Genomic DNA, 27,190 nt, shown 5'->3' with positions numbered 1-27,190 from the left:
CCCCACCAGCCTGTCTCTGTTTTGGCACACAGGAAGAAGGATTTTGGGTATGATTGAGCACGTTTGGCACAGACCTTCTCTGTTGCTGTATAGGAGCTCGGAAAAGCCAAAAGCAGCCTTTTAAGTCATTTGAACAAGACGCTGCATTTGGAAACTTTAGTTGCTCTCAGATGTCTGGCAGCTCCTACCATCAGCTCGCTCTGATATTTGGGCGACGGGGCTTCATGGAGACTCCTACGAACAACGTATCGGTCATTCAGGTCCGTCTCCAATCATCTGTTGATCCATTTCAAAGTGTTCCCAGTTGTCTTTTAATTATAATTATGTTGTTTTTAAACACTTTCATGTGGGAGGAGCTACTGTCACCGTCTGGTCCCATATTAGTCCAAAGAAGCAAAAAGTCAAAATAAGAGTCAAATTATGACTACATTTGTTTGATATAAATACAAAAATCTAAAATTTGTGAAGAGCAAAAACGACAAACAGTCAGCTTCTCCTCCGTGTTGGTTGTGGACTCCAGCTGCCGTCCCCACAATGAACATGTCGCCACCAAAGCTGATATCCTGATTGGTCGACGCGATGCAAAGTTTCACCAAAGTTCAGATATTTCACACCAAGCAGCAAAACTTCTGACGTGTCGCCAAGGCGTGTTGCCATGGCGCCTGAAACCTCTGACGCTAGAACGTCAAGCTGTGCAGACGGTGTTCTGTGTCACGTAGCTTCAGTGAACGTTACAGACCCCTAGTGTTCACTCAGTGAATTACACCTGTCCTACATTACCTTTTCATTTCAGAGTTGCTTCAGTCAGGAAGTCAAATATTTTATATTTTCATGACTCTGCATCAAAATATTGACTAAAAATACTTTTCCTTTTTCTTTGACAGGGATCTAAGTCATAACAAACTGCAGACGATTAACAGAGATTTGTTCTCTAACCTGCAGAATCTGAGTGAAATGTAAGTACGATTGTCCTTCTAGCTTTCATTCCTTCTTTCTCTACGTTTAATCAACGTTTTCTTTCTTTTCTGTCTCAACATATAAAGAAAACTGAACCATAATGACCTGAAGGAAATGCCGGATTTGGGACCCTTTGCGTCAAGAATCACAACCCTTATTTTGTAAGTACACTTCCTGTTTGTTCCCTCGCCGGGTCCAGCCGTGGGCTGAAAGGTGACCCGCCGCCTTCCCTTTTTTCCCCTCTATAAAGTCGATCCAGTTTGATTGAAGCGGCTCCCAGATGAAGCAGTTTGGGACTTTAGCCCCAGTCTGGGTCAAATCCTTGAGGGTTAATTGCTGCAAGGATGGAGTTACGATGCTTAGCGCCTGTTGTTGGTGTATTTTTAACCGCAGCCAGGGACAGGATGATAAAAAAAAACAGGAAATTAGAGTTATTGCTGCTGTAACGTTGCCTTCCCGCCTCAAAGCTCGGCGAACGTTTTTGTGGGGATTCCGATCTGGTTTCAGCAGCAGCTCTTTTCTCAGTGCCTCAGAGTGTCTGCGTTCACTTTCAGATGCATCTTTCCCAAAACTGCCAAAGGGAAAAATTTGCAGCGAAAGAATTTGTCTGATTCTCGGGTTCATGAGGCATTTTCCCCATCAAGCCCTGACATGACCCGACTGGCGGCTGCGGGGAGCTCCGCCCACAGTCAGTCGACGGTTTGTTTGAAGGTTTCCAGCTCTGGATGTGTCTGCTGCAGACGAAAGCTTCAGTCGTTTTTTCTTACTTTGGTTTAGTCTTTTTTCCCCCATTAGTTTATTAAAATACAGTTTTGAATGACCCCTTTCCTTTGATAATTACAAAAAGATTAAACTCATTCTTGTAGGTTAGCAATAAAATAACCGGTTTTTGTGATCACATGTAATAGTTAGCTGACCGTTGGCTTATTGCATTTTTCGGGCCATAAGGCGCCACATCACTAAACAAAGAACAAACGTTCTGTTTTGAAATTTCACACCATGCAGCAAAACTTGAAGCACCAGGCGAAACAAATCAGTCATATAATGTAGTATAACTGCACTACCCAGAATGCTTAGAGGAGCCAAAAGCCAGGCGATTGGTCAGAGGGGTTGATGGGTAGTTCTTCTAGTGAACTGTGCCATTCTCTGTTTGTGTCTGTAATAAGACTAAGAACTCCTGACTACATTACCCATAATCCTCCAACAATCCATCAAGCTGTGCTGGTTCAAGGTTTACCAAAGTTGTACTAAAACAATTGGACAGATTTTTTATCGTCATGTAGCACAGAAGATCGGTTCCAGGTTCCCTACATAACAGTTTTAAAAACAGCCACAACTTTAACTTTATATAAAATTTCTCACATTTTCAGCAAGCTGACTATCAAAATCCAAACTTGATCAGTGTGGTGAAATCACTGTCCTGACATTAACGCTTCAAAAGAAATCTAAAAAACACTTCAAAGCCTTTTCTGGTCTTTTTGGACACCAGTACACGGAAGCCAAAAACGGCCCGCTCTCTCTTTCTTCTGGTGATAACGAGGTCCGCTATCTCGTCACCGTCGTTAGCGCCGCTCTGACACGCCGAGACTTCACCCGTTTAAGTTTCTTTACTCTGTGGCCAACAACAAAGACAGCAGACGAAAACACTCCCTAAAGTTGTTTGTAAGTCTATTCTTTTTACCTATTAGCGGATCTAAGCTCCTCAAAGGCCTGAATTCCCTCTCATGCCCCAGCCCCCTCCCTTGATTTCCCTAAAACCCCCAACAACAGGTTGGATGACTGAACCCGGGACAGATGAGAAGAACTAATTCATTTCTAATTGAGTCATTCCACCGTGTTCAACATTTCCTCCGACAAACTGCTCTGTTTTGCTGCGGATTGTAGAAAAATGACAAAAGTAGATTGTATGGGACAGAGACGAGCTGTTTGGGTATGCCAATGTCCAAAGCTCAGTGAACGCACCGCGGCTTTCAGGAAGACGTTCTGTCTCAAACCACAAAACCTCACTAAGAATCCCTTTCAGAACTCCTTTCTTTCCCTCTGCATCAGACTCCTTAACAGGAGTCCGTACGAAAGCAGCACCTTTGCACAAACTCATTGTTTATTGGTTGAATGTTATAAATCCTTCAACAGACCAGTGTTTTCCTGTTTCTCTTTCTTTATTCTAGTATCGTCCTCCAGGTTTTGCAGCTTAACTCCTCCTACAATGTTTCAGCTATTTTAATCATTCAACTATTCAAATGTTCAGCTCTTTCATCTTTTTACAGCTCTGACTTTTGCTCCTTCAAATCCATGAACTTTTCAAGATATTCCAGGATTTTTGCCACCATTGAAATACACGGGGAAACCTTGAAAACCTTTGCTTCTTTCAAAAATTATAACTTCAATATGCTTTCAGCTAGAGACACGATTAAAACGTTAAAATGCCCACAAGGCTTTGGACTACAACATATTTTAGTCTTGTGACAATACAATGTACAATTCTTTCACAAATTGACTTCAGACTTTGATTACTTTTCAACAATCTATCCCGCTCGCTGTGCCGGTCGACGGAGGAAGAAAACCTTCAACTTTTACAAACAAAGCTTCCTCACATCTAGAATGTCAAATCAATCCCAATAAAAACTATAGAAGCATTTTTGTTGGCTTTTCAAAAATGTATTTTGCGTCGAGATGTTGGTTTTACTTTTCTTTTAAATCGTCCCGGATGCCAGAGAGTCTCTGCAACACTAAATGACCCTTTAAGTTTCATTTCCATTCAGCAGTTTAGCGTTCATACCTGCATTTTCTTCTGGAAATGCAGCTGCTTCTGGTTATTAATTCTCATCCATGTGCATCACAGTGTTTAGCTCACAAAAAACTCTTCTGCAGCTTTTCTCAGCTGAATTTGCACAACAGCTGGTTTGTTTATAGGTTTAGTCATTTACTGGCGCATAGTTATGTTTTATATTTGGTGTGAATGTTTCAGATATCCTCTAAATATCAGCCTCTATATTTTTATTTAACCTTTAACGTTATGGCATTCAGAGCAAACAGCAAAGGTAGCGTCTTGTTGTGCAGGGAAACCCGTTTGCTTACTGCACAGATGAAAACAAACCCTTTCAACCTGAATCTTGAATCAGAGTTGAAGTCTGCTGTCAACTTGTGAAAAAATGGGTGGAAATTGCTTTCCTCCACTATCTTCCCTCAGATCAAGCTGTGCTGCCTTTTCTGGTGTTTTTTTTCCTCCAGTGGAACATTTTTCCAGAATTTCTCTCCCTCCTTCAGTTTCATGAAGCTGGGATGGTTGTAAAAGGGGAAAAAAGGAGCCTCTGGGTATCAAATACCACTTATTCAAACAGACAGTCAGACAGAGCGGCAGCTCTCGCCGACTTCTGTGACCCCATTCGCTCAGAGCAAAAACAAACCTTAAAGCCCTGCAGCTGGTAGCAATTGAGTTGTGATCATCTTAATTAATTGAACAATTTCCTTGGAATTTATGGAGGGGGGTCTGTGGGGAGCAGGGACCACCTCCAAATCCCTCTGCCCGTGTTCAAGGAGGATTCAACAAATGACCGCACAGATTCCAGGTCTGATTACGCCGCGGGGAATCTGTGAGGAGGAGGAGGAGGACTCTCTCTGCTGAAGATGGGAATCACAAACCCAAACAGGAGTGATTCCTGCCGTCCACCCGTGACCTTTGCAGAATAAATCTCTGTGCTGCTAATGAGGGTTTGCATCGTTTGTTTGGTTCCTGATTTACCAGCTGCTCCGAAACGGTTGGACTTCGGCGCGGGAAACGCACAAGTCGTTGGATTTACTGCGGCGTCTGAACGGCAAACGCAGCGCCGGTTTCTGTCAGGCGCCGCAGCAGAGAGAGTAAAGCGCCTGATTCCAGATGAAAACGTTTTCTGAAAGGAAATAGCACAGTGACACACGAAAGCTCACTAGCTCCACGGTCGAGACGTGTCTGGGATGAGTTTCAATTGAAGAATCATCCCTGAAGCAGTGGGGTTGGTGGGCCTTTGCCTACGCTGGAACTGGGCCACCAGGGGTCCCTCCAGGGGTTGGTTCCAGTTCAGTTTCAGTGCTGGTCTCGGGGCGGCTGGTATCTGGTTTTCTGAGGGTTGTTGAGTTGTACGTGAGCTCTTGGTGTGTGGGCAGGAAGCACAGACGCACCTACACACATCTGCCTGTTCACCTCTGCACAAACACAGATGTTTGTATCCGCTCTGAGGTATGACACACGTATGAGTGAGTTAGCTTGTATAATAATAACAACAAAAATAAATTTTATATATATGGCGCCTTTCTGGACACTCAAGGTCACCTCACAGTACAAAAGTATGTAAAAAACATAAATATACAACAATAAAACTCCAAAACACAAAATAAGTTAACAGTTAAAAACATCAATTTAAACATTATGAGCTGAATGCGTGACGAAAAAGGTGAATTTTGAGGTGTTTGGAAAAGTGAGAGAGTGAGTCCATATTTTGTAGATCAGAGGGGAGGGGGTTCCAGAGCTGCTGAATGCTCTACCCCCCCCATTGGAATGAGACGTGGTCATGGAACAGCCAGTCGAAGGGAGGAAGAGGATCTGAGGGAGCGAGTGGGAGGAGCAACAGTCAGGAGCTCAGAGACACGGAGGGGCGAGGGCGAGGTTGTGGAGGGCTTTGAAGGTTAAGATGAGGATTTTGTAGGTGATCCGGTGAGGTACTGGTAACCAATGATGCTGCTGGAAGACTGCTGTGATATGGTGAATGGGAGGGGGGGTTGGTTTAATATTTGAGCAGCTGAGTTTTGAACCAGTTGAAGCTTACGGAGGGGTTTTTGTGGAAGTCCAGAAAGAAGGGATTCACAGTAGTCGATACAGGATGACGAGACTGTGGAGTAGGACCGCTGTGGAGTGGGGAGTGAGTGCGGGACGGAGACGACGAATGTTACAAAGGTGGAAGTAGACAGAGCGGGTGATGTTATTGATGTGGGCAGTGAATGAAAGAGTGCTGTCAAGGACGACACCCAGACTATTAACCTGAGGGGAGGGAAATATGGAGGAATTGTCGAAGGAGAGAGAGAAATTACCAAGTTTGCCAAGAGTGGATTTAGTGCCAACAATTAGAAGTTCAGTCTTATTGCAATTTAATTTGCGGTGTACCAGGATTTGACTTCAAAAAGACAATTGGAGAGGGAAGAAGGGTGGAAAAGTACAGCCAGGTTTGGAGGAGGTGTAGAGCTGGGTGTCGTCGGCATAGTAGTGAAAATGAAAATGAAGGAGATGATGAAGAGAAGGGGCCCCGGGATAGAGCCCTGAGGCACACCTGTGGTGATTGGAGTCACGGGAGAGGTGAATGATTTTAACCGGATGAACTGGGTGCGACCCAGTATAGGTGGCCTGTACAGTTGTCTGTGGATCTGTGCAAATGTGTGATTGTGCAGACGATGGTTGTATGTGTGTTTATCTGTGCTGTGTATATATTTTGTTATTTATTTTTTTTTAATTTTGAGTGTAGTTGCACACCAAGACGCAGTCCTTCTGTAAATGGTTATTTATAACAATGATAACATTAAACCTGAAGCAACTTTAGTATTTTTGTAGGTTCTCTCTCTTTATGGCCAAGGTTTTTCTGTTTCCCCTCTTCAGCCTCTGACTTTGTTTTCTGAACACTTGTGTCCACTTCTCTCTAATGCTACAAATACACCAGGGATGTGATGCACATTTAGCCGGGACACTAAGTGCAAAGAACAGCGAATATGTGACAAAAAGTGCAATAATGGAAAGTTTGGGACACTCCAATATTTTAACACTCTTCTCTGTCGTAAACTTTGTTCCTCATCTTATTTATGAACCTGGTTAGTTTTTGTTGTCCTTCTGTAAATCACCCCGACTGTTTTATATGTACTAACGGCAATAAACTCTTATTCTTAATTTTAATTTATTCCGACATGTGACTGGCTTAGTGACGTCTAATTCCGGCCAGACACAAACTACGATTAATCATTTCTGCTTCATGGTCACATTTCAAACAGCTGGCACTTCAGTGACAAAAAGGACACTACCCAAACGTCACTACCAAATCTCATTCCCTGATTGTTTAAAGTTCAAGCTGGTTTCATTTTCAACGCGCATTTGTACACAAAGTTCAGAAAATTGAACTTTAAAACTTTCAATCAAAAAACACATGAACGTGCGTTTACATGGACTTTTTATTGGAAGAGGTCACTTGAACGGTGTGAATTTGGCAAAACCGTTTTCCTCCCCAATCACTTACAAAATAGTAAAAGTACTCATAGAAGTAAAGTTTGTTTTCAAATGCAGAAGGAGTTTATACAAATATACCCCTGGTTCGCTTAATCAACTGATTTGTTGATGAAGTTGTTTCTCTAAAAGTTGATTAGCAAAATCAACTTTTAGGGTTTTTAAGTGTTTTGTAATGTTAATTCCTCACAGAAATAGGATATGGGCCCTTTAAAGAGTAAAGAACAGAGCATGCTGTAGGGGTGCAACGGGCTTTAGCCACAATCCGAACTCACGGTTCAGATTGTGTTGTGGTTTTAGTCACAGTACAAATCGGATCAGTAACAGGGGAAAAAAACAACGGAAAAAAGCTACAAAATAAGGTCTACAATTATTTTTTTTAAAGCTTCAAAACATTATTTAATGATATATAAAGTACTTCATAACATATTCGCACAGACACAAATGTATGATAACATTAAAATATTTTCTCATTGATGCCTATTTATAAAAACAAAACATTGAGACTTTTGAACTTAAGATACTCCTTTACATAAAAGATACCCATAGAAATCAGCGGGGGGAAAAGTAAGTAAGAGAATCAGGGGGTGTCAGAATCTACCACTTATCCTTCTTTCACAGTGGCCTGCTGCTACAAAGCCCCCCCCCCCCCCCCCCCCCCCCCGCCCACTGGTACCAGCAGTTTTCTCAGACTGAGAGAGTCTGACTGATTTCTGAAGGATTTCGTAGAAACGTGCACCGCACTGACGCTTTAGTGCACTTCTTCAACGCCGTCCGCGTGCTCCGTGATCAGGTTGAGAAAAGTTTTTGATGGAGGCTCCTCCCAAACGCGGCAGGAGCTGCTGGTAAACCGGCTTTGACGCAGGTTAAAGCAAAAACACTGGTTTTACGCACAAACAGCATTCGGTGTGGACGGAGCTTTGATTTAAATGATGTGCGCACGAATGCTGTTTGTATTGTACCCATCCCAGTGATTGGCTGGAGTCATCCCAGTGCACAGATCCTCTTTGGAAGCCCCTCCGTCTCCCCTGAGCAAAACCAGACAGACCGGTTCCGTCCCACCAGGCGGACCTGGTTCTGTCGGCAGGCGAACATGAAAACTGAGATACAGGTGGTGCGCTGCACTTTTGTCGGGCACCCAAGGGCAGTGGGGCATGGAGAGCCCCCTGCAAATCCTCCAACAAAAGGCCTCCTTGTGCCGTTTTTGTTATTGGGATTCAAGCGAATGCTTTTCACAATGCCCCCCTTGTAGCAGAGTTACGGCCCACTTGAGGATTTTGTTACATTCCTGTCTTTTTGGGGTTTTTTGAGCATTCAGGCCATTTTTTCATATCTAGTAGACTATCTTCTACATCAGCGATGAAGAATAAAAGAAGTGCTACACCATCAAGTATCTAAGGATGCACTTTGGTGAGCAAAGATTCTGTTTGAAGGAATAATTAAATTTGGACCTGATGCATCTGAAAAGCAGCTGTTTTTGACTCTGAAGATGGATCTGATTCTACAGACTCACTGAATGTTCTTCAAAGTAATGTTTCAGTAAAAACATTGAATTAAATTTAAATATGGTAAATGCCAAACCAGGAGTGAATTCCCTGTAAAGTAGTCGTTGATAATCCTTTGGGTCAATAACCTTAAAATGATACTCTAAGTCTTTATGGTTGTGTATTGCTACCAGATGACTGATTGTTTTATATTTTGATTTGATTTCTGGTTAAAAAAAGACATTTATGAAAAAAATTCAATTAACCCTTGTTCTATCCTAGGCACGTTAACGTTGGGAGTTGGGTCATCTAGACCCACTAGACAGTGCTCTGAACCTTTTTTCTTCAATGATTTGTGATCTTCACTGGTGTCCATGGATTACATGAAATCTTTCCACCTTTATCCACCTTTGTCATGGTAGGGAGAACACCTCAATGGAAGGGGGGGGGGGGGGGGTCATCTAAGATAGCACAAGGGTTAAAACATTTTACCTTTTAAAGTCTAATTGATAAAATCAGAAATTTGTGCATTAAATTCTAACCAAAAACCAGATTTTACTCTAAAGAAAACTTACAGGAAATAGATTTAAAAAGGAAATTCAAGTTATTGATTATTTAATTTGATCAGGTGATATTGTATTTAGCAGATTTTGATATTGACGATATTTTATTTTTCTAAGTCAAGATCTGTTTAGTTTAGCTTAATCTGCTTTTAAACCCAATGGTGGGTAAAGCCACAAAAAACAAAGAAAACTGGACAATTTGGTCAGACTGTAAAAGGTTCAAGAAGAGAAACTCCACTAAAAGAGCCAACAGCAAAATTCAAAAACGTTGCAACAAAATGTACATTTTAAGTAACAATATTGTCTAGAGTCTGAATCCTTAGTATGTTTTTAAGTCCAAAAACATGCTTCATAGGTTCATTGGTTCCTCTATATCAGGGGGGTGGGGGGAACTGCGGCCCACAGGCTGGATCCGGTCCGCCTCCATGTTTGGTCCGGCCCGCTGAACAATATCAGAGACCCATGTTTGTATTTGTTTTTAACACTGGCCACACGATCAAGACGGGAGATTTTCTTCCCCCTTCTGCAGTCTGAGCTCCAACCTGAAACCCTCTGAAGTCTCTGTCAAACAGAACAGAAGACAGTCTTTCCTTTTACGTCACAGTTCATCTTTCCCGGTTTAGTTCATTCTTTTAGAGCGATCATGCTGTTTTTTTTAAACAGCGCACCCTGTTCTGTGTCCTGATTGGCTGGAGACCCTGTCAATCAATCTCCTCCGTGTGTTCTGTACAGAAACGCGGAGCTCTTTAGATCAGAAATCTATGATCAGATCTTTGTTTTCATTCTAAGATCCTGGAGCTAATGAAGGTTTGAGAATTTAAACAAGAGAAAAGTCTGAAAATGTTCATGCCTGTGTGAGAAAAGAGTATTTAGGCCGTGAGGAGTTTTACTGCCATAAACTTCTGTGATCAGACTCCGTGGATTTCACAGATCACAGGTTATTTTTAGAACGTAACTCCTGCAATAAACGAGGAAGTCTGTTCTGGTGAAAAGATCAGTATAAGCTGAGCTGCAGCAGAAGACACAGAAATTAGCTTTTCATTATTACTGGATGAGAAACAGACGTGCAGAACACAGCAGCTACGCAAAACGTGAGACGTGTGACGAGCTGCAGCCCTCAAAGTCTTTATTAGGATTATCATGACGGGAGAGGATCCACGATTTATCGTTTTTTTAAATGTATCAGTATATTTTTCCTGAATTTTTGTCTTTGAAAATCATAGTGTTATTTGTTTTATTTCATAAATAATGTGATTTATTTTATTAAAAGGATCATGAATGAATGAAACTTTATTCATAAAGCCCTTTACAGCTCCTTGAAGGAACCAAAGGGCTTCACAATAAAAAATGGATCTAAAATGGGAACAAAAGTTTTAAACCAGAAACTCTAGAATATTCGGTTTTAGAATATAATTTTTAGTATAAATGTTTTCATCTACATTCCATGTTATATCATCTCACTCCACGCATCTGCTCCTGGTCCGGTCCTTCTATCGAATTTTAGAACCCAATGTGGCCCCCCAGTTAAAATAATTGCCCACCCCTGCTCTAAATTGTCTCCAGGTGTGAATGTGAGTGTGCATGGGTGTGTGATTGTGGCCCTGCGACAGACTGGCGACCCGTCCAGGGTGGCCCCAGATGTCCCGGGATAGGCTCCAGCAGCCCCGTGACCCCGAAAGGGACAAACTGGTTTAGAAGACGAAAAGCAAAGGAAGGAGCTTGTAGAAAACATTTGGCTCAGGTTTTTTGTTTTTGTCTTTTCTGGTTAACAACCTACATAGAGTTGTATTTGTCCCAGTTCAGACACTTTTGAGACACTTATTATGAGAACAAATGTGTTGGACTACGTTTGTAAAAATGTTTAAACATTTTGAACCTAATAATTGACATAAAAATGAAGACTTCTGCTACTTTGGCCGGCGTAGCGATTGTCTCTGATGTGCTCAACATACTATGTCTGATCCACGATAGAGAGGCGGCCGTGTCTGATAACGGATCAAAGTAATCCCCCGTACCAAACAAGGATTTGGGTTTTAATCATCTAGAATGTTCACTCCAACTTCAATTCATTTAAACCAACTATTTTTGTGAAATGCATTAAGACAAAGTCCATTCCAGCAGAAAACTCGTAAACGTCTTAAATATCTTATGTTATATGTTTGCTATTGTTATTGAAGGAAGCGTCATGACAGCTTTAGTCAACTTTGCAAAAGCAAGTAATTGATTTTCAAGGTCATTCCTAAAACGGATCTATGGGTTCTTCACGATAAAATGAGCCAAGCTAACAGAATAGTTTAGTTTGGGACATTTTCTTTGAGTTTTCCTTTACACGGCACTATCAAGAGCAGACCAGACCTCCTGGAAACTTGGTGGGCAAAGTTGCACAAAACCAACACTTAGCAACCATTACTAAATCAGTTCTTTGACTAACAGAAATATCCTTGATGACGTTGGGTTGAATCCAGCTTATTAAATCGATTTGAGCCAATGGATGTTCAGTTTTGCATGGAGGGAAAACGAGTTGTTTAGTTCGTTTTAATGACAAAGAATCATCTGTTGGTAAGATAGAAAATGGGAGAAACCAGCGAAACCATGGCAACCACTTCAGCCATGAACTCTACTGACGGTCAATTGAGCCTGTGTGAACGCGTCTTAGAGCGTCGATGGCTCAAAATTCTACGCTACGTGAACGGATGTGATTTCCCATATTTGAACACATTAAATGTCTTAGTAAAAATATGATCTCTTTGTTCTTTGGTTATCTCATACTAAATACTAAAATTTACCATTTTCTAAATGTTCAGGCATCTGCCATGAATGTCCAGACGAGTTCATAAAAAGTATTTTTCTATTTACACGACTTTGTTATCAGCTCCCATTGATGGTTCTTGGAAAGTGGAATCAGTTCACAGATTGACGGGTTTTTAAGAATTTTTTTTCTTTACAAAACTTTTCCTTTTGCTGATTCAATCGCTTTGATGAAATGGGACGCAGAGAAAAAAAACCCTATTCAGTTCAATAGTTTCCCGGTTGATGAGCGCCTTCAGCTCGTGCGTTCAGCGCTCTGTGCTCCACCTCCTTCCCCGGCGTGGAGGTGCAGCAGCAGGAGTGTTGGCGGCTGCAGCCTCCTCCCTCCACCCGTGCATCCACTCTCCCTGCCGCCGAAACGTCAAACACAAAGAGCGCCCTGTACCGACTCTGTTTATAACCAAGCAGTCCCCGCACTGCAATTTAGGAGGCGTGTAGCTCAGGAAATTGCTGGCCTCTGCCGAGGCATGCTTTCACTGAGCCAATGGTATTCATCAGCTGAGTAATTGGTGGGTAAGGTTTTTAAATACCTTGTTGGTAATTACCTTATAAACAAAATAACACATCGCCAGGGCTGAAGGTTGTTTGCAGAGACGAGCAGTGACATTAATCGCACACAACAATTTGCTGGCTTCTGGGAAAAATGCAAACGGGGTCAGGGAGTGTGTCAGTTTGTCGTTTTCTTCATTCCACAGCCTAATTTAAGGACTTGGCTGTTTGTCTGTCCGGGAACCTGAAACTCTGGCGCGCCGCTCGTCAAATCCTCGGTATTTTTCCAATTTATTGAAGCAACGGTGTCTGTGTTTTCAGAGCAAACAACAAGATCGCCAGGATCTCCCAGGAGCAGCTCGGGCCCTTCCTCTCCCTGGAAACACTGGACCTCAGCTACAACAACATTGTGGAAATGAAGGCGGGCTCCTTCCCCGCTCTGCCCCTCAGAAACATGTGAGGACTCTGCTTTTTGCCACGCCGTGCGGCGCCCTCCGGGCGTCGAACCCTCACCGTCTTGTCCTCGGCGCGTTTCAGGTTCCTCAACAACAACCGCATCTCCTCGATGGAGACGGGCTGCTTCGCCAACCTGTCCAGCACGCTGCAGGTCCTACGGCTCAACCGCAACCGCCTGTCCGCCATCACGCCCAAGATCTTCCAGCTGCCCAGCCTCCAGCACCTGTAAGCTCAGCTTTCCACGCTTCACCTTTACAATGCAGACGTTTGGGCCACACACAGAGTGCTAAGGAGCCTTCAGGCTTTCCATTGGTCAGCTGTTAGAATTTATTTTAGTGTGGAAACTCCTCCTGGCTGCCCAGAAAGCAACAAAGAGATTTATCTCAGGAGATCAGAAGGAAAACTGAGTTGAGTTATAAGGCCTTTTTAACTAGTGACGTTTAGACCCGCCATGCTGGAAGCAGCCTCCATGGAAGAAGAGCCCAACACTATGGAAGGCTACCGTTTGGATTTTGATCGGTGTAGTGGTACCCTTGACGCGGCTCAGGCGCCTAAATGTGGCGGTCAGGAAAGCAGGTAAGGACCTACCACAGGCTCAGGTGTGACAGAGCCTCGAGGACTAGTTAACAAAAGTCACCACACGTGGTGGGAAAGAGCCATGAAACCAAAACGGCAAGGAAATGAGGCATGAGATGCATTTTTGTGGAGAGTCTGCATCTCTGTTTTCACACACGCTGACATCACGGTGACGTGTTTCACACGTCACTCCCATCCATCGGGTCACTCCTTCCCCCGCTGCATTTTGACGGACGCTCACAACCACCCCCTCCTAAATGAGCCCGCCCACAATCGCTGGATAGATGAGATGATTGGCTAGAATAGAATGCCAGTGATTGACGTGTCTGAAAGGAAGCAGCAAATTTGAATGCGATACCAGTAATACGTCGGTATCGATACCCACATCTGATTGTTTTATCCGAATGTTTGTTTGTTTTAGTCTGTGCAAATTTAGTCATTTGTGTTTGTTTTTTACGTCATTGAAACTTCCACCTAATTTTCAAAAACGTTTCAATCGTTAAAATCGTTTTCATGCCCTTGAAATATTCAGATTTCTCATTTTAACTCCAGTTTGACAAGATTTAGTCACAAATGTTTCCAATCCCTCATAAAGTGCGTAAAACGTCAGCTAACGCTAAAGCTAAGGCTGTGGTTTCAATGATTAACGCGTCGCATCGACACTTTGGAAGACTTTGAGGTTGAAGTATCCACAAAGCAGAAAAATCATGAGCTAGCCTTACGGTTTTTGAATTGGTGTTATTTTTTATGTCTCAGGGATTTGAGCCGCAATCGGATTCGCCACGTGGAGGGCCTGACTTTCTTGGGTCTTCAGTCTCTCCGTTTTCTAAAGATGCAGAGAAACGGCGTCGTCCGCCTGATGGACGGCGCTTTCTGGGGTCTGGAGAACGTTGAAGTCCTGTAAGCAAACCTTAACAAGCTAACGCCACGGTTTTGGCGTGCAGCCCTAAAAACGTGGTTTTGTGGCGCGCAGACAACTGGACAACAACAACCTGACGGTGGTGACGAAGCGCTGGCTGTACGGGCTGCTGACGCTGCAGCAGCTCCACCTCGGACACAACGCCATCGGCGCCATCGAACCCGAGGCCTGGGACTTCTGCCAAAAACTCAGCCAGCTGTGAGTCTCTTGTTTTTCCCTCCTTACTTTCCATTCGCTCTCTGAACTCCCAACACTTCTCCTCCCGGTCCTCTTCCCCCTGTTGCCACAAACGCACACACACACACACACAATGCCATCATATCAACACCCCATCTCTTCACCCTCAGAACTTCCACCTGTCTGCCGTCTTTAATGCTGAATCCCGTTCATAGTTTTCCTCGTTTTGCTTTGAACTTCACACACGAACCTTCACGACTTATCGGGTTCCTGGAAACGCCGCCGCATTCCTTTGTTGTGGTTGCTGTTTACGACTGTGGCCGGCCTGATGTTTGCCCCGTCTAAGCCTTTTCACAAATACTCCCCCCTTTTTCTTTATTTGTTGTTGGCATTTTCCCCAACGTCCTTCCTTCTTTTCCTTGGAAGTTGAAAGCACACGTGTCCGGCCTTCTTATCTTCCTTTCTTGGGTAATGTCGGAACAGTCGCTAAAACGCTTGTTAGGAGGCTTAAGCCGTTTGAATGGAGTAATTGATGAGTTTGAATCTGGGCCTGATGATGTACATTCTTGCAAGAAGAATTTCAAATTGTTATTTTAGTGCTCAGTCAGCTGAGAGGATTTTCAGATCGCATATGGACTCGCTACTCGCACGTTTATTGCAACGCTTTAGCACTCAGGCCTTCATCAGGCATGACGATCGTCTGTGGCTGACTGAAGAACAGCCGTAAAATGATCTAATGTCGCAAAAACATGTAGCCAGACGGCAGTGTGACAAAGACGTCAATAGGAATGAAAACATGTGTTCTGTTGCTTCGTTCAGTAACTGTCAAAGTATTGACTTTAGGGAGGCACGCTATTAGACGAAATGATTTCTCTTTTTTGTCTTTTTTTTGCACTTTGATCGACGCTGATGTCAAATATTTCAACTTACCCTATTTTTGGGAAGGCGCTCTTAAAAGCTTTAACTGTTTTCAAATTAGTGTGTGTTTACTGATGTGAAAGCAATTTTGATAATAAATCACAAATGTATTGTTATCGCGATATCAAGCTGTGCAATACGCATATCGTATTTAACCATTCAAATAAATCAATTTAAGCATTTGACCAATCGGATGGATTCCTTTTATGTTGATGTTGGCCTCCTATGTAGACGAGGGTCATTTGGAGCATAACTTAAGTTATGTTGAGTCTTATTTAACTTAATCTGTTGCAGTAAAAGGGAAATGTTTTTGGTTGCTTTGCTATTTTTTCCCCTGTATCGCAAGTTATATCGTCAATCGCAATATTGATCACTAATATCGCGAGTTTTCGCTTATATCGTGCAGCCCTACTTGAAGCGTACTCGGTTCTCTGTCAGAATGGTATTTGGTGTTATGGTAAATACGCTAATGCGGCTAACGTGTAGCGGTGTCAGACTGCGTGTTTTTACGTGGACTTATCTCTGACTCTTTCGTCCGCCGCATAGCACCTTTTGTGTGACGTATACGTTTGAAAACGTTGACGATGAGCCCTGTAGTGCAGAAAATACGGTTAGTTGGAATTTATTAAAGCTGCTGCGTCACGTCAAACAAATCAAATGTTCCACTAGAAGTTTTGACTAATGAAAACAAAATGCAAACTCTAGTTTCATTTTGACTCATTTTGGGGGGGGGGAAACAAACCGGGAAATTTGGTTCAACGTAGTCCAGTAGAAGTTGTACGGTTCAGGTCCCAAATGATCAGAATATTGTCTTTCTTCACTCTAGTCAGACATGAACGGACCTCACATGGTTTAGGTTTGAGGGTTTTGCTGTTTTTGGTTGGTTTTGTGTTCTTTAAAGCGTCTGTTTTAGCAGGTTTGCTGAGGCATTTGTGATGATCTCAACATGGAATCAAAGCAGAACTATTGCTTTGACTTCATACTTAATTTAACAGGTACAATCTTTCTGGCACGAGAGAGCAGCACTTAAAGACAAAACATTTAAAACCTCACATTTTTCTAGAAATGATAGAAATGTTTGGGAAAGCTAAACTTAGCTAAGAAACAACCTGGAGGAATAAATGATCTTACTGCTGGTATCGATGTGTGATGAAAATCCGGTTTTTGGTGATTTTGTAGCATTTTTCTCATGATGGAAGACATTTTTAAAAACGTAACGGTAACCCTTGTACTATCCTAGCCACTTTAACATTGGGAGTGGGGTCATCTAGACCCACTAGTCAGTGGTCTGAACCTTTTTTCTTCAATGATTTGTGATCTTCACTGGTGTCCATGGATTACATGAAATCTTTCCACCTTTATCCACCTTTGTCATGGTAGGGAGAACACCTCAATGTAGGGGTGGGGTCATTTTGACCCCACAAGATAGAACAAGGGTATTTCCTTGTTCAAATTGTTGTGAATCAGGAGCAGACGAACAAAAGGCCATTTGAAAGACATGGTAATTGTGATGTAGAAAATACTCTGGGCGGGGCCACAAGCTTCCTGCTCCGCCCCTTTCTGATCCTCCACCTGCAGACAAACGGATCCATGAACATCTCTGTTTTCCTGGTCTGAGCTGGAATCTGGATCAGAACTGGACGGATGGACGGATCTGATGTTGCTGCTGTTTTTGTTGCATTTTTGGTTGGGGGTTTGAGGGGCTGTAAGCTAGCGGGAGGGGCATGTAAACACAGGGATAATGGGAAGTTGGGCTGGGCTAACTCTGTTGCTCTGCAGAAACTATGTCCACCAAACGACACGTTTTTATTTTTAGGCCAAAAACGGTTCAATTGGAATTAAAAAACCCTTTTTGAGTGGGACTTTACAGGTTTTGAGTGGATTTGTTAGAAAGTTCCAGGGGTTTCTGGGTAACCTGTTCTTCCCAGCTCATCTGAACTGGACGCTTTTCTGTTTTCGTCTTCAGCGACCTGTCCTCCAATCACCTCACCCGACTGGAGGAGTCCAGCTTTGTGGGCCTCAGCCTGCTGGATGAGCTGCACATCGGAAACAACAGCATCAGCTTCATCGCTGACGGGGCTTTCCGGGGTCTCCCCAGCCTGAAGACGCTGTGAGTGGCGCCCGCTAACGACCGTCTCCTCGTTTTTAGTCTTGTGTGTCAAACACCCAAAGTGGTCCAAGTTCTAACCAAAGCTGGTGTCCCATTTCATAAAAATGGATGCAGGAAAACATCTAAACCTTTTGATTATTGCGACTCTACGCCCCCCCCCCCCCCCCCCCCCCCCCCCCCCCCCCCAAGCAGTTCCTAGCATGAGTGGACATTTTCTGCCTGATTTGTCTCTGGGATGCCAGATAAATGGCCGTGTTGAGGTGCCTCCATACACATCGGGAAAGAAGAAAAAAACAATGCCCCCCACCCGCCCACAGTTCACCATCCCTTCATGTGTGTGACCCCCCCACCCCGACAGCCAAGCATCTCCTCTTTCCCACATTGTGCTCAGAAACATTTCCCATGGTTGAGAAGTTAACTGGAACCAAATGTGAGCTGCGTCGCTGGGGTCACCGCAGGGCAGGTGTGCATCTAGGTGGACATGGATTGCTTGAGGGCTTCACTCCCTCCCCCCCCCCCCCCCCCCCCACACACACACACACACATTCCCAATTTCATCAGCCATTTCCAGGCAAGTAGAGGAGGAAAATACCAGTTTGACAGCATTATAATAGCTGAGGGATCAAAGGAAACCTTTTCTTTGAGCCGTTCTTGCTTTCTGTGTTGTTGCCTAATGTTTTACTTCCCTGATGGTCGCAGGATAAATGTCTGCACTCGGTTTTCAGGAGTCAACTCTCTCCTTTCCCATTTCCTTCAGCTGTCATAAATAAAGAGGAACAAATAAATGCTTGGTTTGCTGTGGAAACGTCAAACTTTGCAAATGCTGACAAGTTATTATACAGATTAATCAGAATAAATGTCATCAGGCTGTAAAAACATACATTTGCAACAACATAAACCCGTTTATATTTAGTACTTTAAATCATGTTAAAGTAGTATTTCTGTAATGTCTCATAGACATTTGCTCTAATTGAGACTAATTGGGGCTTCGTTGCTTTTTCAAAGTTCATGCACCATAAAATGTTAAAATGATCATTTCTTTCTTTCTCGTCTGCAGTATTTTAGTTTCACTGATGGTCTTTAGAAGAAGCTGCCTTAACTCTGCACTTCTGCCCATTGAAATGCAACCAAGATATTCACTTTTCGGACTGTTATCTTGATGACCTGCTTAATAATAATGTTAATATAGATAATATTGGTAACATTGTTTAGAACATTACAACGGACTCGATCAGGACAAAAATCTAATGAAAATTCAAACAACTCAGCAAGTTGGAGTCATTGTCTAACCTAGAAAGTGTTGTTTGTCACTGACAGTTGGAGTTCAGTGAAGCTCAAAGAAGATTTTGCAAATCCAAGTCAAGTCTCGAGTCTTTGTTTAAGGTTAAGTCAAGTATGTAAGGTTGAGTCACAAATCCAAGTCAAGTCTCCAGTCTTTGGTCACAAAGCCAAGTACGCAAGTTCAAGTCAAATCTCATGGCCGCCAATGAAATGTCAGGGGAAAAAAAGAAACTTTGTCACCAGACTTGACAGTGATCAGGAGGTAAACGCACAAATAAACAAATGACTATGGTTCACGAGTCCCAAACTAAGTCTTTACGGGTAGATCGATTCAAACTTCTGTCTGAGAGACTTTTGTGTCTCAAGTCCAAGTCTGAAGCCCCAACATTCATCTTTTGTATTAGGCTACCTTAAGATTTAACACATTTTTTTCTCTAAGAAAAAATGCATTTTAGCTAGCATAGCTACCAAGCTATGCTAGCTAAAATGCATTTTAGTAGAGAACACACGTAAATAAAAAAAATGTTTGTCATGAAGGCTACTTGTCAATATTTCTGTAAGCTAGGATGTGTGAAATAATGCTAACTAGCCTGAAAAGAAGAAAACTTGAACAATTACTGTTTCTACCATGAGGGTTTTAATGTGAAGATTCATGGAGAATTCATGGAGAATTTATCAAAAGCTATATAATTTGAGAGGTATGTTGAAAAAAAACAGATGAACTAAAAGGTAAAAGTATTTTAACAAGTATTTGACCTAAAAACGTAGGATATTCATAGATATGTGCTTTCTTGTAGACCTTTTTTGTCCTGGTGCTACACAGGAAGTCCGTCTCACGCCCAGCACTTTATAAAGTGCGGCAAAAGCCATGAAATGACTTCCTGTTAAGAGTCACTTTGAACCTAATCTAAAAGTTTGGTAGATTTTCCACTTTTCACAGGACACAGAGTAAAGTTTTACTGACATTAGAAGCTTTTCTCACAGCGTGGCCGTCTTTCTTTCCTCTGCAGGGATTTAAAAAACAACGAAATATCTTGGACCATCGAGGACATGAACGGACCTTTCTCTGCTCTGCATAACCTGAAAAGACTGTGAGTTTGACCCCATGAAGCAAGTTAAACAAACAAAAGGAGGATGAATAGAAGCCAAATTCCTTCAACGTGATCCGTTTTCCCCAGGTTTCTGCATGGGAACAGGATCCGCTCGGTGACCGCCAAGTCTTTCTCAGGCCTGGACGCGCTGCAGCACCTGTGAGTCGGCGTCGTGTTTCCGTGATCGTGTCCAAACGACGCGGCGAGTGTTTGTTAGAACCAAACACCCAAACGCCACTGCGGTTCCTCCGCTTTGATGTGGAGGGGGTGGGGCTTCAAAACCGGCTGCTCTGAAACTTTGTGCCAGACTAGATCGATCAGCAGGACCAGAGGAGGCGAGCTGGTGTGTGTACGGGTCGAACAGCTGCTTTCGATTGGAATTAGACTTTTTCCCAGCCGTGGTGGAATCTCAGCCTGGAGTTGGGCCCCTCTTGATTAAGGCAGAACACGGCTGCCCAGAGTTTTATTGTTCTGGAGCCCAGACTTTCCTTTGTGACGTTCTTTTTTCTCTTCGGTTTTACAAACCTACTGCTCACAGCTGATGCTGACCAAAAACAAGCTCTTTGTGTAGAACATCACCGCTTGCTAATCCTTCTTTGTCATATTTTCTGCAGAGATCTAAGCCGGAACGCCATCATGGCCATCCAAGTCGACGCCTTCGCTCCACTGAAGAACCTGCAGGAGCTGTGAGTCTGGTCGCCTCTGAGCTTCAGTGTTTCTGTGTTCACACCGAACGGATTCAGGCCTCAGGTTGAGGCAGTGCACGGACTAGGGGTGTTGGGAAAAATGTATTTGGATATATATTGCGATATTTCGTTTTGTGATATTTTATCGATTACAAATGCTGTCGGGACGATATTTATTGACCTAAAAGGAGCTGCATTTCCAGAAGAAAATGTCCTGAGGAGGGAAATGGAAATGAAATTTCAAGGGTCATAATTGGCAAAAATAAAGAAATGATCAAAGTTGACCATAAATAAAGTGAAAACAGCACTATAACAAAAAATGTGTTTGTGAAAAATATCAGAGCCGGGTATCGAACCAGCGAGCTTCTACACCAAGGATTCCCCATTTATTTCAATGGAGGCAAAATTATTGGAATTTCTGGAAAAGTTCAAGGATTTGAAGGAGCAAAAGTCAGAGCTGTAAAAAGATGAAAGAGATGAAGATTTGAATAGTTGAATGGTTGAAAAAGCTGAAACATTGTAGGAGGAGTTAAGCGGCAAAAAATGGAGGAAGAAACTAGAATAAAGAAAGAGAAACAGGAAAACATTGATTGGTTGAAGGATTTATAGCAGTCTGACTCTTGTTTTCCACTTCAACCTCCAACCACTAGTTGGCAGCAGAGAACACTGAGCCTCTTAGAGCAGCTCTATACCACAAAACAACAAGATCTCAGAGAAGCAGCTGGTTCTGTTGTTCTGAGACATGAACTTCTTGGTTTTTACTGGGATGGTACCGAACAGAAACTCTGTTCCATGTTGCTGTCAGTACCATAAAAACCCGGATTGTGGTTCTTTGTAGTTCAGATCAGAACCAGTGAAGCTCTGCAGCTGCACAGCGGCTGATGCACGGAGACAAAATGCTGTCGGCAAAGCGGGTCAAAGTTCTGCAGAACCTCCCAGCAATATATTCTAGTCCTGATGGATCAGAGTGATGTGTCCAACGCTCTGAAGAAAGGCCATCGTCATGGCGATGAGCGGTGAAATCCGTCTTTACTTCCACGTGTGAGAAAGTGGAGCTGCATCTGCAGAGCAGACGGTCATGGAAACAAATTAAAGCCACATTAAAGCTCTTCATCCTGGCATGCTGCCTCATCATCATCACTTTATTGATTAGTTTAGAAGCTCCATTCAGGCTCCTGAAGCATCTAAAAGTTCTAGAGAAGCTACATTCATGTTGAAAAGAAACAGAACTTTACTTACTTGATTAGACCTTTAGAACCTTATTGGTTAAGGAACATTCATTCTGTTTTTTATTCTTATACTGAAACATATTTTGTTGTGGAAATCAGACAATGTTGACTGTTTCTTTTCTATATTTCAAGTTACCAAAATAAAAGCTCTATGACGTTTCCTGGACAAAAGCAACTTGTCTTTGAGATACACTTGCAGTGCTTAACATTGTGATCATTGAATACAATTAATTTGACCATTTTATTACAATTATATTCAAGTACAGTTTTTTCTAAGTCATACTGTTTATAAAAAGTGAAAATGTGTTCCAGTAGCTCATTGCGATTTGTATCGTGGGACGTGTGTCAGAATACCTAAAGTATCGGCAGACTCTTGCCAATACAAGCCACCAGTACAGACGTGATCTGAGTTCCTGCGGCGCGACTCCAACGGCTGGCGCCGCGCATCAGTCTGCCAGCACCGCGGTTTGGGCGTCACTTCATGGTTTGGGCATCGACAGTTCAAAAATCTGAACTTTGCCGAAGAATTCGTGTCACATCAACCAGTCAGGTAGTCAGCTTTAGCTTGTGTTGATGCAATCAACGGGTTAGATGTCCAAAACCACTGTGGAGAAAAAACATTGGAATATTTTTCTTTTCCCATTACTACCAAAAACGAACCAAAGACGTTCGGCGGTAGCTCCTCCCACAAGCAGCTGGAGCGCCATCTTTGGGAAAGTATCGAACAGTGAATTTGACGCTTGTCGAAAGAGTGAAGTCCGCCGTAAATTTAAGGTCACAACAAGAAACGCCTTCAAAGTCAATAGTGTATCGTTATCGCGATATCATGCCTTAAATGCTACTACACACGTGATAAAACAATAGCAGCTGGAAGTATTTCACAAATCAAATGGAATCTTTTACGCTTTTGACCAATCAGATGGAACCTGTCACATCGCTGACAATCACATGGTCCCCTTTGATGTTAGACACCCTCCTCCTATGTTGGGTCATCATTAGATGGCGTATCAGAAGCCATCGTTCCCTCAGTTTGACCCTCATGAGCGAGTGCGCTGGCGTTCCTGATGTCTCCTCCTCCTGCAGGCGTCTGAACACGTCCAGCCTCCTTTGCGACTGCCATCTGAAGTGGCTTCCTGTTTGGGTGACCGAGCAAACCTTCCTGCTTCGCCTGAACGCCAGCTGCGCCCACCCCCAGACGCTCAAGGGCAGGAGTGTGTTCGCCGTGGGCCAGGAGGAGCTGGTGTGTGGTGAGTGACGCCGTCGCCTCAACATCTGTACAGACACATGTAGCGTAGACTCCCTGGAACCGCTAAGTCCAAACTGACCCGGATGGTGGAGTGTTACCCTCGTGTGCTGCTGGACCTGCTTATGGTGGTAAATGGAGACGGGAAAAGCTCCTGTGGAGCCAGCGAACTCCAAAGCTCGCTCCTGAGACGGACTATGACGATGTTAACGCAGCGGTTTCATTTGCTCCTCAGTCGACTTCCCCAAGCCTCAGATCACGGTGCAGCCCGAGACCCAGTCCGCCCTCAAAGGCAACAACGTGACCTTTCTGTGCACGGCGGCGAGCTCCAGCGACTCTCCCATGACCTTCGCGTGGAAGAAAGACAACGAGGTCCTGAACGACGCCGAGATCCACAACCAGGCCCACCTGCGGGTGCAGGGCCGTGTGGGCGGCGAGACCGAGGTGACGGAGTACACCAGCACTCTGCAGCTGCGCACTGTGGACTTTTCCAGCGAGGGGAAGTACCAGTGCGTCATCTCCAACCACTTTGGGTCGTCCTACTCCACCAAGGCCAAGCTCACCGTTCACAGTAAGTTTGAAATGGGAGGAGCCGAACTGCTACCCGCCCGATTAAAAAAACAAAACGTTTTTAATCCAATAAATGTGTGCTTTGCTACGCTTCCAGTGCTCCCTTCCTTCACCAAGATGCCCATGGATCTGAGCGTCCGTGCTGGCGCCACGGCTCGGCTGGAATGCGCTGCTGGTGGTCACCCCTCCCCTCAGATCGCCTGGCAAAAAGACGGAGGGACGGACTTCCCAGCCGCTCGTGAACGCCGCATGCACGTCATGCCGGAGGACGACGTCTTCTTCATCGTGGATGTCAAGACAGAAGACATTGGCGTCTACAGTTGTACGGCGCAGAACACGGCCGGGGCTATTTCTGCGAACGCTACACTAACGGTTCTTGGTGAGAGTCAGAGAAAACTGTTTGGTTGCCTTTGCTTTTGTTGGGTTGCAAGCGCTCACGTCTGTTCTTCCCGCCTTTGTTTTGGTACAGAAACGCCCTCCTTTCTGCGTCCGCTCATTGATCGCACCGTTGCCAAGGGAGAAACTGCGGTTCTTCAGTGCATCGCCGGGGGCAGCCCTGCCCCCAGGCTGAACTGGACCAAAGAGGAAAGCCCTCTGGTGGTGACCGAGCGCCACTTTTTTGCCGCAGCCAACCAGCTCCTGATCATCGTAGACGTCACAGAAGCCGACGCGGGAAAGTACACCTGTGAGATGTCCAACACACTCGGGACAGAGAGAGGCAGCGTGCGCTTGGTGGTCATACCAAACCCCAACTGCGACTCGGGAGGGCAGGGCGGCGTGGGGATCGGCCTTGTGACGGGAGCAGGGTCTGACGAAGACGGGTGGACCACCGTGGGGATTGTTATCATCGCGGTGGTGTGCTGCGTGGTCGGGACGTCCCTGGTGTGGGTGGTCATCATTTACCACACTCGACGACGAAATGAAGACTGCAGCATCACAAACACAGGTAGCATCACCCGTTCTGACAATAATATGTCATGAAGCGTCTGTTTTGGAGCCTTCTGATCTTTGTTCTCCAAAGTTACCGCCCTACTTTCCTAATTATCAGCAATAAGTGTGGCTGAAACAGCTGATTACTAGCAGGATGGTAGTTCTTAAAGAGTGTGGGGGCGGGGGCTATTTGATAGTTGTCCTCTTTGTTTTGGGAAATATTTATGAAATCCATCATCTCTGTGTTCCAGATGAGACCAACTTGCCCGCAGATATCCCCAGCTACCTGTCCTCCCAGGGTACTTTGGCTGACCGGCAGGATGGGTACATCCCATCCGAGAGTGGAAGCAGTCATCCGTGCATGACGTCCTCCATCAGCGGCTACTACCTCCAACCTAAAGACGCCAACGGTAAAACACACCGTCTGCCCTAAAAGTAGCTATCGTATTTCTTTTGGACCATAAGGCGCCACAGATTATACTGGACGAAGTGAAGCAGTCATAAAATGTCGTAGGACTACACTACCCAGAATGCTTAGAGGGGGCAAAAGGGCAGAGCATTGGGGAAAGCTTTCAATAGGAAGTTTTTCTGGTGAACTGTGTTCTTTATGTTTGCCTCACAGAGAGTGGAACACCAACAGATAAGTCCAACTTTATTGACAACAACTCAACATTGTTCAGTTGTAACATAAATTACAAAACGATACGCTCACTATTTCACTTGATTGTGGTTAAGCAGAGTACGTAAGACTGCCAGTCTCAGTAACGCTCCGACAGTCCATCAAGCAGTGCAGCTCAGTAGTTTACCAAATCGTACCAAAACCCTTGGACAGATTTTTGAGGATCAATAGACACAACCCATCGTCATACATAAGAAGCACTGTCAACGTAAAACAGCATTTCATTAAGTGGTCCACATAATGTGCTGTGTCATCTGTCTCACACGCTACCATGACTCTACAGGTCTCTACCAGCTTGATACGGGAAGCGAGACGGACATGGAGGCAGCTATAGATCCTTTGCTCTGCAACTATCAAGGTCCAGTTGCTTCTCTGCTTCGTCGAGATAACATTTACTACAACGAGCCGTCAGACGTTTTCACAGGTTAGTTGGTCTTTATTCAACATGACTAGATTGGAACTCTGGAGTGAAGCATTCTGGTCCACTTTGGTGCTTACGCTCTTCACATCTTCAGGGTGTTCTGTGGACCAGAGACCGGTCTGCGTGGACGCCGGCAGCCTGACCGACTCCAGAGGGAGGGACTATTTCACGGCGGAGCATTTTGACGTGCGCCCTTCTGCTTTCCTGATGTCACTTCCTGTTACCAGTCTGCATCATGGTCCTTTCCCGCAGCAAAGGGACCGGCGGCCGTCCATCGAGGAGGTGGAAGTCGTGGACTGTGGGGGACGTCCCGATCGTCCGCCTCCCTACAACACATTCATGGGTACGTTTTTGCTAACGGCTACTTTTTTTTAGACGTTCTCTACCTTCAAGCTGACGTTTCCCTTCCAGGAACGTTTGGGAAAGCTCCTTGGAGACCTCAACAGGATCCAGGGTTCAGTCACCAACCAGTGACGTCCAACGGGATCACTCTGCACCAAGACCCGTACGCCGCTCCAGATGTGGACCTCAGAGGGAGCGGCGACAGCGAGGAACCGTCCTACGAGCAGCTCTACAGGACTGAAAGCAGCTCTCAGCGCAGAATGAGCACCTAGCGTCTCCTCATGAAGAGGTCAACCAGGAACCAGGAAACCTTTCTACCTCACTGAATGGACGCGTTTGCAATAAGAGACTTCTACGATACGCACGTGAATGTAAAGGACGATTATGTGTCGATAAAATGAAAAGCGGCATTTCAGCTGTTGGATCAAAGTAAACCTTTGGTTTTTTTATAAAGTTTTATTCTATTTTGTAAATTGTATATGAACAGAATTCCTTATTTTGGCTTACATTATGTGTAGGATTGTTTTGCAGCTCATTTATTTCAGCTTTGAATGAAGCAAATTTGCACATATATGTAAACAATAAAACAAAAAATCCACCTTTATGTGCTGCTGCGTTCATCTCGACTCATTTGGTCTCAATGATGTCATCGCTTAAAGTTTTTCTAACTAAAAGCACAAAAACCTGTATGGGGATGGATCTCTGAAGTCTGAAAAAAGACACGGAAATGCAGTTAATCATTTCTTTTCTATATTATAGTTTAATTGAACTTGGAGCTTAAAAAGGTTTTCTTCTTTTTTTATATGAGCACCTTTAGGTTCTCAAGCGATATTATCAACATTAATCTATAATCTAAAATGAACAGGAATGGGTTTGAGGTTTTTTAGGCCAAACAAACATCCAAAAACTTCGTAACCCTTGTTCTATCTTAGGCACTTTAACATTGGGAATTAGTGGGTCATCTAGACCCACTAGACAGTGCTCTGAACCTTTTCTCTTCAATGATTTGTGATCTTCACTGGT

At 44.0% G+C, this 27,190-nt stretch overlaps 1 protein-coding gene across 1 annotated transcript in view; it reads left to right on the top strand.

The window, feature by feature from the left end:
• Nucleotides 1–26,771, top strand: part of lrig3 (leucine-rich repeats and immunoglobulin-like domains 3) — a 31,544-nt gene extending 4,773 nt beyond the window's left edge. The window contains exons 2-19 of the mRNA XM_004082849.5: nucleotides 885–956; nucleotides 1,044–1,118; nucleotides 12,861–12,995; nucleotides 13,077–13,220; nucleotides 14,328–14,471; nucleotides 14,545–14,688; nucleotides 17,552–17,695; nucleotides 19,987–20,067; nucleotides 20,155–20,226; nucleotides 20,682–20,753; nucleotides 23,066–23,229; nucleotides 23,461–23,796; nucleotides 23,893–24,174; nucleotides 24,265–24,741; nucleotides 24,977–25,135; nucleotides 25,688–25,828; nucleotides 25,920–26,168; nucleotides 26,237–26,771. Coding sequence (XP_004082897.1) covers nucleotides 885–956; nucleotides 1,044–1,118; nucleotides 12,861–12,995; nucleotides 13,077–13,220; nucleotides 14,328–14,471; nucleotides 14,545–14,688; nucleotides 17,552–17,695; nucleotides 19,987–20,067; nucleotides 20,155–20,226; nucleotides 20,682–20,753; nucleotides 23,066–23,229; nucleotides 23,461–23,796; nucleotides 23,893–24,174; nucleotides 24,265–24,741; nucleotides 24,977–25,135; nucleotides 25,688–25,828; nucleotides 25,920–26,168; nucleotides 26,237–26,439 — 3,094 coding nt within the window. The 3' untranslated portion in view covers nucleotides 26,440–26,771. The remainder of the gene's footprint in view (nucleotides 1–884; nucleotides 957–1,043; nucleotides 1,119–12,860; nucleotides 12,996–13,076; nucleotides 13,221–14,327; nucleotides 14,472–14,544; nucleotides 14,689–17,551; nucleotides 17,696–19,986; nucleotides 20,068–20,154; nucleotides 20,227–20,681; nucleotides 20,754–23,065; nucleotides 23,230–23,460; nucleotides 23,797–23,892; nucleotides 24,175–24,264; nucleotides 24,742–24,976; nucleotides 25,136–25,687; nucleotides 25,829–25,919; nucleotides 26,169–26,236) is intronic.
• Nucleotides 26,772–27,190: the final 419 nt, after the last annotated feature.

The sequence above is a fragment of the Oryzias latipes genome, chromosome 23, assembly GCF_053564925.1.
Source record: "Oryzias latipes strain Hd-rR chromosome 23, Olatipes_Hd-rR_3.1".
NCBI classification, from domain to species: domain Eukaryota; kingdom Metazoa; phylum Chordata; class Actinopteri; order Beloniformes; family Adrianichthyidae; genus Oryzias; species Oryzias latipes.
The sequence above is the reverse complement of the archived record's forward strand: the minus strand, read 5'-3'. Positions and strand labels throughout refer to the sequence as shown.